Consider the following 13,820-nt stretch of genomic DNA (forward strand, 5'->3'; position numbering starts at 1 on the left):
GTCAGAAACGTTCCACTTTGACGTTCGATCTTGATAAAGAAACTCGTGTGGACACAGTGGTTCAGCCACCAGGGCACGATCTGGTTGTAAGCTTGGGGGAAGACTAGCCATTGGTAAATACTCACACAACTGCCTAGAAGAGACAAATACCCACAGACATCTCTTGATCAGACGGCTGAGTTTCTTCGTCTTGTAAGAAGAACGTCAATAAAGATCACTATAATGTTGGTGTGGGTGCAGTGATCTAGCCACCAGCACCAGGCCACGATCTGATCGTAAGCTTAGGGGAAGACCAGACATTGGTAAATACTCACACAACTGCGTAGAATACGGACACAAACACCCACAGACACCTCTCGACCTTCACATCGGTCGGCTGCCTCCCCCTCAGAAGCTTCACTATAGCGGTCTCGATAAAGATGGTTTAGCCACCAGGGCATGATCTGGTCGTAAACTTAGGGGAAGACCTGCCATTGGTAAATACTCACACAACTGCGTAGAATATGGACACAAACACCCACAAACACCTCTCGACCTTCACATCGGTCGGCTGCCTCCGTCTGGTAAGAAGCGTCTCTATAGCGATCACGATGAAGATATTGGTATGGACGCAGTGGTTCAGCCACCAGGGCACGATCTGGTCGTACACTTGGGGGAAGACCAGCTCGCGGTCGATGAGGTACACGCACCAGAACATTCCGGTGACGAACTGGAATAAAGAAGATAGGTTAAGTATAAGTTAAATAACAATTTACGCATGTTGTAAAAGACGTGTCCCCTATTACAACCAAATCACATGATAAAGTAGGTACAGCGCCGTTTGCATTAGTTGTCAAAATCGAAGAACAAATATGTCTTAGACTTTACACATCCTACACAATCAAGCTTTGCCACTAATAAAACATCTAAGACATCAATTTTATTTGTTTTAGTTAATCAAGTCAAGAGGAAACATTAGTGGTACTTTTTCCATATACCTAACGGTTCTGGACATTTTTCTCTCTGAATTTTGGCCGAAGATGAATAATTTATACACATGAGTTGATATTTTGTCTTTTTTTGATATTCTTGTTTTTATAAGAACCAGATTACTTTAAAAAGCGCAAAAACGGCCAAATAAATGCGCCGTGAACCGACGCGTGGCAAACAAAATCGGTAACAATAAACGAAAAAATCAAGACGGTCAGACACAGATAATTATTTTTCATTCCGTTCCCAAAATTTCGTTACGATGAGTTATGTTTTGGAGGAGGAAAATGTCGAAACAAAACCTCGATTTCTGAGATTTTTACGCAGGATTTTTCGCCTAATCTGCTGTTGTCCTTATCGCACTAGTTTTGGGAGCCACCCCTGTCAGGGTGACGGAGATATATAACGTTCATGCTATGTCTCGTTTCATTGAAACAAGTCGTTTTAAAATGAGAGTGCAGCTTCGATTGTATGATAGCGGGTTTTCGGCGGCGGATTCGGGTGATTCTTAAATAGGATATACTTACACATGTAAACGGGAAGACCAGCCCATTGAATATGACGTCACGGAAGTATTTGATCCTCCTGCCCAGCTTGCTGTCGTGCTTGTCTAACCAACGTAACATGTCGTGTAGCAGAGCGAGACCGAGGAACATGGTCTGGAACGACTGTGGAAAAAAGAAATTTGAATTAGGAGTTACCGTTACCAGGCCAATCAAGCAGGAAATCATTTTACGGCCGTCCCCTATATGAATGACACGCATTCCAACTCTCTCGACCCTCCTTCCTTGTTCTTCACCTTTACAGCTTGAATTTGCACAAGCAAAGTGCAAACAAATTACGAGAGAGATTCCGTTCACTCTCTTAACACTCATTTTAAACTAATAAATAGTGTCCTATCACTCAAAAATAATCGTGCGCGCGTCGCGTGGAGTGACACAGGTTTCCCGTTCGACAGCCAAGCGGTGACTGCCCCTCGTCACCCGCGCAGACACCCGCGCGCCTGGGCAACGCATGAAGTTGTATAGTACCGATTGCTTAAAAACTATTTATATAATTGAAAAATCGGTAGACATCATCATCATTAATCACTATTGGTTAAAATTTTGTGTCTAAGTGCTGCATAATATGAGAGTTTAAACGGATTTTAATTCGAGAAAAGGGCTCACAGACTTACTTACTTGTAAATGATATCCTACGGTATGTTTTTTGAAATACTTGCATCAGTAGACCTAATTAACAATTGCAAATATAGCGTACAGAACTTTATTGTTCATACAACGTTCAAGCATGCTATAGCGACGTAAAAACCGACGAATTTCACCTGGCAGCCCCTTAATCTCTTCATTTGGACCCAAATGCATGTTATCAGAGTTTGCGCTATCCTAGTCCGCGACCGATAAGAATGCTCATTTAATCTCATTTATTTTTATTAAGAAATACGCCTATTCACCAGTGTCTGACACACCAAACCAACCTGGTAGTGTAATTGATGGTGGGTTCCTTCTACATCGATTGGTTTCGCGAACCAAGGAAAAAATTATCTCCCAAGGCTCCCAAAATTTTTGCACACCTGCTGGGAAGCAAACTCGGATTACACGCATTTACAACCAAATGAATGTATTACCCGGATAACTCTAAAACTTAAACACTCCTGTGGCAGCATGGTTCTATTTTTATCACTTGTCACTAAGCCCGTCACTTTCGCGCTTTCATACGTTAGAACGTGACAGGCATAGTGACAAATGATAAACAGCCGACCATCTTAGCCCTGCTGGATTTTTACTGGGAGGATTTAACAACTGGAGTCGCTTTTAAGAGCTTACCCCTCTGTTTTGAACAGATGGTCCTCGGCCTCGGCCAATGGTCATATGTATTGTACGTTACGTACAAATAGCCATACTGATGTCCCCCCCCCCTTCCTCCCAAAATTGGCAGACCGTTTGGTATAGAAATTGACAGACGAGGCGTGTCCAGTTGTTTCATATTTATTGTCCATGTTATTGTTGTGTGTTGTTACATTTTTAGATTTTTCGATATAGTACCAATTAGCCACTACAAAAAACCAAAATAATAAAGCGGTGTTATAACACAGCCCGCGTAGCCAATGTGCCTATCGTTCATGCTCCTTGGCGAACGACTGTCACAGTCGCACTAATATGGATGAGTGTTAAAGAGAGATGACTACGCTACTCTACGGAGCGTTAACGATTATAACGTTGGCTACGCGGCCTGGTCGGGCTCAATGGGTTAAAGTTAAAAACTAACTTTTAACTTAAAACGATATTCAGCTTGCTGGAAATAAATTCCTCAAAACGATTTTTAAGGATCAAATTTGTTTGGTTTATATGAGATTTTCTTGTGAAACTATAAAAAACGGAATTTAAAACCTAATGGCGTTTTTTTTTAAACGCTTGTCATGTCTAACAAGCCCTTGATAATCGCTTATCTTTATCTGTCATTTAGATATTTGTGTTAATTAGAAAGGGACACATTTAAAACTTTGCTAAGTTTTATATATAAGCGGATTTATCTTGCCGAATTTTTGTACTTATTAACTTTTATGTTATGCAGAAGAAGCCGCCATATTCCCGGTTTACTATTACAAATAATTTATTTTACTACTACACTTTGCCACGTGACCCGATCATGACTTTGCCGCATGTCAAATATATCCCGATAAGAAGAATTATGTCAAGAAATATAGGTATTTCTAAATAGGTTGCTAATTAACCTTTGCTCCTAATATATTTCAATTAAACTCGATTTATGAAGCATTTGATGATAACGTACTCGTAATTTGCTTAATTAGTGCAATTAGAGGCATTTAGAGCATAATATATTGCTTATATAATTAAGTCAGATTTATGAAAATTAGAATAATAGCCTAAGCCAGTGGCGACACTGCTCCTTTCGGCTCCGTTCGGCTCAGCATTGCCCCGAGCAATTATTAGGCTTGGCTTGGCACAACTTGATGTCCCTATACATGCACGGCTACAGATAAGATAATGACTGAATTTTGACAACCCTAAATGGCCGAAAGGGATAGGGCTATACATTAGAAAGGGACAGCATAATTCGTCCCTGAATCGCTGTCAAACTTCGGTTTTGTAAGAAGTGTCATTTCTGTACGGGAGTACTATTATTTATTGTGTGTCTAAGAGTGAGGTGGCCTAGCGGTAAGTGCGATTTTCAATCCGGAGGTCGCGGGTTCAAACCCTCGGTACCAATGAGTTTTTCGGAACTTATATACGAAATATCATTTGATAGGTATTTACCAGTCCCTTTTCGGTGAAGGAAAAGATCGTAAAAAACCGGACTAATCCCAATAAGGTCTACTTACCCGCTGGGTTAGAAGGTCGGATGGCAGTCGCTTGCGTAAAAATTAGTGCGTATTCCCATTCTTGGGATTAATTGCCAAGTGGACCTCAGGCTCTAATCAGCCGTGGCTAAAAGCCGGGACATCGCGAGAAAAATTATGATGAGATATTTTTCATACAAAACGATCTACCATTTGTAAATAAAATTATAATCAGCGGGAAGGATTAATAACCTTTCATAGAATTCGCACGCCAAATCACTAGGCTATCACTGGCTTAACAAAATTGGATGATCCATACATAATCAACTTTAATCATGTAATAATTACCATGATAATTCTTACAGCAAATATAACTGACCTACAAAAAACTGCCTCACACTACTATCACGTGATAAGAACCTTATCCAAACGCCGTAAGACCCATTCCGGCTTGGACAGTTGTCAGTGTAGACGGAAAACATTACGTATCTGATCTAGTAAGTTATCTGATACGCGTCCAGACGGAAGGCGATAGCGATATAGGTTGTATCGATGATGAATGAATGAATAAAGCTTTATTAATTCTATACAGATTAACTATACCGACAAAATAACCTTACATGCTCATCAAATGAAGTAATTTAGAAAAAAATAAAAATAAATAATAATAATAAGAGATACCGTGAAAGCCGAGAAGGACAAGTCCAGTAGGGCTAAGATGGTCGGCTCTTTATCATTTGTCACCATGCCTGTCACGTTCTAACAAGTATGTAAGTGCTAAAGTGACGGGCATAGTGACAAGTGATAAAAATGGAACCATGCTGCTGCCGCAGTAAGTACCTAGACTTCACGAGATAACCGCCATGTGGGATGTGGATTCGACGATCATTATCCCGATAGTCGTTTCAGCGAACGGTCTCATAGCGAAGAGTCTCGAACAACACCTTGAGAGACTCTCGCTAGGTGGTTGGATCAAGGGTCAGATGCAGAAGGCGGTGATCTTGGACATGGCGCGGATAGTCCGGCGGTTCCTCTCTCTGCGACCCTGACCACCGTGCACCGGCAGCTTGAGCCCTGCCCCGCTGCTGGCGGTACCCTAGGTTAGGTATTTTATAATTTGTTTATATCATACTTGCATAGAAATTTTTAATAAACTACCTGATAGTATCAAGCTCTTGCACGATATAGAATTCAAGAATGTATTGACTAAGTGGCTTCAAGAAAATTGTTTTTATTCAGTGAAGGAATATATGAATATGTCATATTAGCATATATAGGGATTAGAATAAGTAGATTATAAGTATATTTTAATATTTGCATGCTGTTTCGGCTGAATACTGTGACAATATTTAATGTAACACCTTGTACCTACGTATTCTTGCAAATAAACGCTTCTATTCTATTCTATTCTATTCTATCTTTTGTATTGTTTTGTAAGTGTTTTTATATTTGACTTTTATATACATATTGTAAAAAGCCTAGCCTAAGAAAATAAATAAATAAAGGAAACAATAATTCAGCCTATATACGTCCCACTGCTAGGCACAGAAAAATCAAATTTAATAATTATACATATACACAAATAAAAAAAATAATTATTAAAAAAAACAAAAAACTCGACTGCACACTAAAAAAGAGGAAAACAAGCCCCACATGAATATTGTTGTAGATGGTAAGTATCGCAGGCGGGGACCAACAGAGGGTTACTTACAGTCATTTTGGTTGTTTATAACTTTTTAGTTACCCCCGTGATCAAGATGAATCTAACGATTATGAGGTATCAAAATCCATCAAGCCGTTTAGGCAAGCACAAAGACACATATATACATACACTCGAAAAACATTATATAGGTACCGTCCTCCCTTTGGCAGTCGGGTAAAAATATATAAACGTCAGTATTTTAAAGGTATGAGTTTTCATTTATACCGACTTGACAAAAACAGCCGTAATGAAATTAAAAAAAATATTACGTCCGTAGGCATAATACATCTCATTCTCTCATTCCATCTCAATATGCTGCATATTATAAAATAACACCGTTACGAACAAGTGTAATGAAAAAATGTTAACGTTAGAGTATTCCGGAAAAGTAACCCTACGTGGAATTTCAGGGTTTGTCCAATGGCTAACGACACAGGAAATTTACTGCCATCTTTCGACGCATGATTAAAACTTTTAATTCGATTTCGATACTTATTCATTCCCTAATATTTGTTAAATTTCTTAGATATCAAAAAAAAGGTATGGCGCCATCGCTCGAAATGATGCCGTCATTTGGCCTACTAGTAGACGGCGCCACCTCTGTTTCAAATTCTGTTTGATGAAATGGTACCTTGCCAACGGAACTCCTCGATGGTTTTTTTGCCTTATGAAAAAATAATGAAAGTAAGTACTCACAAAATTCCAACCAGTTAAATACGCCGCTCTGTACTTTGTATATTTCCTTACATCTGCATGATCAATGTCCATATATAAACTGGACCCAATATTAGCCGCATAACAGTGGTGTAAAATGAAAAACATATGGTACACCGTCTTCCAGTATAGTCTATCGTCATTTCTATCGAACAGTTTTCCATTTATAGTTATGAAAACACACAAAATTTCGTAAAAAATGTTGTTTTCTTTCCATATGACATCCATATTGCACAATTCGATTGTATTCCTATTTTTAAACGGTTTTTTAATCTAAAATTAAATTTAAATTTCCGTTATTTCAGTAGGAAATCACAATGAACACTGTTGCTAATAATTAAGAATTTGATACTTTTAAAGTTTTTTAATGAACTGATGTTATGATAAGAGGTATAGATCGTGTCATTCACGATGACGCCTGTCTTGACTCGTATTGCCATGTGATTAAGGGTTAGATTAGATAAATCTGTGCGTCATCGTGGATGTCAGGAACTATAATCGGCTACTGTCCGATATGGTGTAAAGTGGGGTAAGTAAGTGTATTCATTTTTTTGTCTGGCGATGTCGCTTGGCACGATTATTTCTTAGATTAAACAAAGCTGATTTGACCCGGTAGCCACGAGATCGCACCGTGCCTACTCCTCAAATAAGGGAGGGGAGGGTGGGCTCCCCAGATCCAATCTATGCTGTTTCTTTTTGCTCTTAGCAACTAGGACAAGTTACATATCATTTTCGTATAATTTAGGGATGAGGAATTAATTTTTGAAATAATAGTTTTACCTTTTAATTCTAAAACAAAAATTTTTGCACAAAAAATGAAAATAACACATAATATTTTGTGACAATGGCCTTTGCAAACCCACCATATGTATCCACCGCCACACGCCACAGAACTTTAGCACAGATTTAGCCTGGGGAGGCGACACTTCCGCTTGGCAACTAATCCCTAGAATTGGCGTAGGCTCTAGTTTTTACGAAAGCGACTGCCATCTGACCTTCCAACCCAGACTAGGCCTTATTGGGATTAGTCCGGTTTCCTCACGATGTTTTCCTTCACCGAAAAGCGACTGGTAAATATCAAATGATATTTCGTACATAAGTTCCGAAAAACTCATTGGTACGAGCCCGGGTTGACCTCCGGATTGAAATTAGCACGAAGAAACGATTCGTAGATGATGATTAATATAAATGATCCAGTTCATCCCCGGGCCTCAAACTAAGTATCTCTTTATCAAAATATATCTAAATCGGTTCAGCCGTTTAAGGGTTAAGATGAGATTGATGAGGGATGTAACAGACAGACGCTTTCGCATTTAGGTATAATATTAATATATACAGCGTGGGCCCATATAACCCGACAGATTTTAAAGGTATTCTTGACCGCATTTAAAGATTAAAACGTCATCGATTATTTCAGACCATAATTAAAAATTAAATTAAATTAAATATCATTTATTTTCAGGCAACTATGGCCCATATATATACCTTACAGACTAACATACATACAATAATACAAATCTTAAAATATAAATATCATTTTGACGACGCAGTTTTCGGTTGCGCCGCCGACCAATAATTAATGTAAGTATATACCTACTAAAGTACGAGTAACCCTGCTAATATTACAAAGACGAAGTACTTAAACTCTGTCTGTCTGTTTTTACAGCTTCACGCTTTAACCTCTGGACCGATTTACATAGATGAAATTTTGTATGGAGAAAGTTTTAGGCCTGGGGAAGGGTTCTCTAAATCATTGCAAATTATTTTGCCGACTGTCATTTCCCAACATTTTTTTCGGATTATTTCATCAAATGATCAAATTGCAACTTAACATAATAATTCGTATTATTTCCCAATTTGCGGCATATTAGTGCCCATTACGCTGACGGCGTTTCCTCGCTGTACCGCCAGGGCGATACGTTGCGAGAAGTACGCGCCAGCCTTGGGGTCTCCTGTGGTGTCAATCAGCCGTGCCGACAGAGCCCTCACAAAGTTCTTCATGTCGGCTGACCAAGGGCCCAGTGTCTCTGCTGCGAGCGCCGCAGACTCGTAGTCCTTAAGTAAGGACGAGTATTTGCGGCGCATGAGGACATGGGCTTGGTCAGCCGCAACGCCGGCCTGGGTGCGGGTCGCCTGGATATGGGACTGTGCGAAGGTACGCACGTTTCGTCCCACACCAGAGCCCTGTCCTACCCAGTTTTCACGGCACCAATGTGGCCCGACCCGTCGGGACGCTTGCCATCGTCTCTCGCCATGCCCGTGGATTCGAGAATTGCAGGAAATCATTAATGGTACCGTGGCGAAAGAGGCGGCAACTGTATGTTTGGAAAACAACTTAAAAAGACTTAAAAAGACTTTTTAAAACGCAATATTTTAGGTAGCAGAATGACTTTGTAAGTCCAATAGGAAACATACAAAGTTTATGTTTGTAATCTACCATCATTCAATGCAATAAAAGTCGGTACTGGCCGGCTTAGGTCGCAGTTCACCTATCACGCTCTTCGCTTTACTCGTCTTCGCCCCTATCTTGTCTCTGTCAAATGACTAAACGTTATCGTATTATTATTTTTAGCCAAATGAATGCTTTGGCGAAAGACAGAACACCAAATCTTGTTGATCTTATTAATAATCTACTTAACAATAATTCTCGTACCAAGAAAAACATTGTCATAATGAAAGTTTGCCAAAGTAAATCATCTGCGAAAAGTTGGTTGGCAACTGAAATTCGGCCAAAAAACTTCGGCGAAAAGGCAGAACACCTTGGGGAAGAAAACAGTATAGTTTTTACCAGTCATTATAACCATTCCACGCAGACAAAGTCGCGGACAGAAGCTAGATCATTGTCTAATAATATTTAAATGGAATGTAAATCTTGGTTAAATGGAAACAAAACGATATATTGTATCTAAACATCGTTTCCAATAGTTCACTGACCTCCCTCGTTGCACAATGTACTAGTATTGCACAGAACAAGCAGATACAGTGAGCTGAGAAATTATGAATGAATTCATTGATAAAGTCGCCATGCACTTTTACGGATGAAGATAGTTTATTTTCCAAGTAGGCATGGATACAATGCGCTTATGAAAGTCAAATAAAACCCTACACCTCTGACCCGAGAAGATTTAAATCCCTTCTAAATTGTAGGAGGGTATCCCAATATGGGTCCGGCAAGAAACTCGGCTGATGGTATGTTACACAGAAATAATATAATAAATGTGTACAAAGGCGAACTTATCCCCTTATGGGATCTGTTACGCTATTTCATTTATTATAAGAGTTAGAAGCTTCCAAAAATTTGCATGGAATTAATTTTCCGCTCCCTATAATTATCAAAACAATTGAAGGGATGTTTACAAAAACAACAACTGGTTGACACCGAGGGTATCGTGCATATCGTACGCGCCAGTGGCGCCACTTTTGGGGTAATTATGGTTTTTCTAATAAGACAATTTATTTTAGCAAAATCTTACAAAACGAAAAATAGTGGCCACTCCGTTCCGTTTTGTAAAAAACGTAAAAAGTAAGAACAACTAAACTATATAACAAAACTAAAAGTGGCGGAATTTATAGGACTACAACTTACCCGTGCTAAATTTTGCTTGAAATAAATTGGCTTATTAGAAAACACAATCCCCTAAAGTGGCTCCACTGTGCGCACGATACCCTCTTAACAATGTTCTTAAAAAAGTGTCAACCGCTCATATATACATATAGTTATTCGTTTTACTAGGAGGCAAAGTTGTTTATTAACCGCTCGTGCTAATATCACCACCCGAGCAAGCGAAAGATACCATAATTGAACCACGAGCGTAGCGAGTGATTCGAAAAGCGGAATCTTAGCGTTGCGAGGGTTTAAAGGCACGTGGGTTAAAAAAAAAACAGCAAGTGAAACAACATTTTTCACCACACCAACGCGAGGAAAATCCTAACTGTAAAATATCATACAAGATCACATTTTTTTCATTCAAATTCATCATTTAAAAGTCAATTCTACCAGCCAACATAAGGAAACAATTTAAAATTTGCATCAAATTACTTTGCCCCACATGCAACTTTCTCATCAGTTTTTTAACAATCAAGAGAGCCTTTGCCGGTGTGGTGAAAAAATATTTTCCATACCATGAATATGCAAGTAGGCCTCAAAGGCTCTTTTACAAGTCAATACAACATTTATACTAACATCATATAGTGACATGAAAAATACATAACAACATTTATAAATACAACAGCCAATACCTGGGTAAACATTACATTATAATAATCTTAAAATAAATAATAAATGAGTAAAAAATGGGGACTACGTGTGTATGGAGAGGCAGTCGTTTCCTGTTAAGAGGCAAAAATATGCTTTGCGATCCTAGCGAAATAACGGTACTTTTTCTATAAAATTCCATTTCTGGAGAAAACGTTTTCCACAAACTAAATCTTAACAAATCACTTTGGTTTTGATGTCAATCGCTTCAGCATAAAATATTCTAGGTTTATAGGTCACGCTTTATATTTTTTTTTGTATTGCATTTTTGACAAAAAAAAAGGAAAACCTAATATAAACCTAATTTTTCATTGTGTCAATTCCCTTCTTCCCTTCTTCCTCGCGTTGTCCCGGTATTTTGCCACGGCTCATGGGAGCCTGGGGTCCGCTTGACAACTAATCCCAAGATTTGACGTAGGCACAAATTTTTACGAAAGCGACTGCCATCTGCCCTTCCAACCCAGAGGGTAAACTAGGCCTTGTTGGGATTAGTCCGGTTTCCTCACGATGTTTTCCTTCACCGAAAAGCGACTGGTAAATATCAAATGATATTTCGTACATAAGTTCCGAAAAACTCATTGGTACGAGCCGGGGTTTGAACCCGCGACCTCCGGATTGCAAGTCGCACGCTCTTACCGCTAGGCCACCAGCGCTTCTAATTTTTCATTGTGTCAAAAACATATACTCAAACCAGCCATTAACTAGCAAGTTGCTTGAGCATCACTTTCTATAGGAATTAGAAGATTTAGTAACTTTTTAGTACTTTGGAGGATAATTTCTCCTAATAGGTTGAGTTTGGGCAGCTAAAAAAAAATACCTGTCCGTTATTTTAGACTACTCTATAACATATATAAATATAAATTAAATCGGAACCAGACAGTTGGGTACCTTTCCTTGTAAGTCCCACAGTAAGCTCATTAAGGCTTGTGTTGTAGGTACCTAGACAACGATATATATATATAATATAATTATAACTACTTAAATACATAGAAAACACCCATGACTCACAAACAAATATCCGTGTTCATCACACAAATATATGCTCTTATCAGGATTTGAACCCGGGACCAGCCCAGCATCAAACGGGAACCTTTCATAAGTCGCACGCTTAAACCAATCGGCTATCACTGGCTTAATCGGATGATCATTGCATAATCAACTTATTAACTAAGTAATTAGCGTATATCACATAATTACCAAGATAATTCTTATTACAAATGTCATTGACCTACAAAAATGACCTCACACGCCGTCATCCTGATAAGAACCTTTTTCCAACGTCTTAAGACACATTACGGCTTGTACAGAGTTATCAGGTTGTCGACATGGGGGCGAAGTGCAGACGAATTGTCATCACGTGTCTGGTCTAGTATGTTATCTTACGCGCGTTCCGGAAGGAGATAGCGATATAGGTTGTCTCGTATGATATCACGAAATATCAGTAATATTCTTAAGGACTTTAAGAGTCCGTAGTAAGCTCGGTTCTCTATACAAACGTAGCTACGTTCTCATTATAAAATGACTGGCTATTTTTTAATTATTCTATTATAGGTGCGATAGGTAAATGGGCAGATAATGGTACATTAACCAAGTGCAGTAGTGTATGGCACCAACAAACTTTGAAAGGGTGCAGTTTTAAAGTGGTTGAGAAAAACATAGGTATGGGGGGTGATTTGTCGATAAAATTCGTTGCACTATAAGTGGCTAACGGCTCCACAACACATTGTATATATATATCGGGTGTGGCCTGTAACACGACCAATAAATTTAACTGTAGGCTGTACTCCTCAAACTGACCAACATTTGTACAGCGATTTTTGAAAATTATGAATTATTTAGGCTTCCTATTTTTCATACAAATTAAATATTACCTTCAATGTACGCTGTCATCAGTGTAATTGACGTTGATTGTCACGCTTTAAAGTCTTTAAACATAACAAAATTCTCAATACATTGCGTCTTAGAATAAACTTTAAAGTGTTCCAAAAGTCAAAATAAAAGTTATTTTTACAGTAAAATTTTTTGCTCCTGTTACAGGCACCACCCGGTATATACATTTAAAATACATCAATTGTTTGACATGATGCCCACGGCTACTTTCTATCACCGCACCGCCCGCCGTCGGCAGGGTGTTCATCCTCACACCCTAGAACCTAAATGGTCACGCACTGTGCGGTTTAAGAGGAACTTCCTCCCGCGCACGCTCCGGTTGTGGATGAGCTACCTGCCGAGGTTTTCCCGAGGGTCTACAAAACTACATGAGGTTCTTCAAAAAAGGAGTGTACAGATTTTTAAAGTGTCGGCAACGCGCATATAACACCTCTGGAGTTGCAGGCGTCCATAGGCTACGGTGACTGCTTACCATCAGGCGGGCCGTATGCTTGCTTGCCACCGTCGTGGTATAAAAAAAAAATACATATACAAGAATTGCTCGTTAAAAGGATTAAAAAGAATTGCTCTGAAACTTTGTATTTATAATAAGATAAGGTATATCTATGCCTGTAATTAATTTATGTAGCTTCAGATATTTACCATAGTTACCACAGCGACTTTAAGTTTTACAAAACTTGTTTTTGCTCTATTATGTTTTTTTTTAATGCTGGAGCTGGCTGGATACACTAATTACAGTCATAGATATACCTGTATACACCGTGTTTTTTTTTATTTCCGTTAATTTCAAGGGTGCATCCCTGAGCTTAAATTAAGTAACTTCCTCAAAGACACCGGTATTTTAATTAACTCCATTTCAGAGATAATCAATAATTAATTTTTATTTTATAAGACCATTACGAGCATGTACACTTGCCTTTACGAGTATATATTGATTAGTGTTTAGTACGAGTTCATACATTTGCTACTAAACATAAGTACTATCTCGG

The 13,820-nt window shown here is 38.8% G+C and overlaps 1 protein-coding gene across 4 annotated transcripts in view; it reads right to left on the reverse strand.

Moving 5' to 3' along the window:
• LOC133532012 (androgen-dependent TFPI-regulating protein-like) overlaps nucleotides 1–13,820 on the reverse strand; it is a 41,468-nt gene that overhangs the window by 2,356 nt on the left and 25,292 nt on the right. For all 4 annotated transcript variants that reach the window (XM_061870495.1, XM_061870494.1, XM_061870496.1 and 1 more), the window contains exons 2-3: nucleotides 1,497–1,637; nucleotides 489–709 (exon numbers count right to left, since the gene is read on the reverse strand). In XM_061870495.1, coding sequence (XP_061726479.1) covers nucleotides 489–709; nucleotides 1,497–1,637 — 362 coding nt within the window. The remainder of the gene's footprint in view (nucleotides 1–488; nucleotides 710–1,496; nucleotides 1,638–13,820) is intronic.

The sequence above is a fragment of the Cydia pomonella genome, chromosome 26 (genome assembly GCF_033807575.1).
Source record: "Cydia pomonella isolate Wapato2018A chromosome 26, ilCydPomo1, whole genome shotgun sequence".
Lineage (NCBI taxonomy): Eukaryota > Metazoa > Arthropoda > Insecta > Lepidoptera > Tortricidae > Cydia > Cydia pomonella.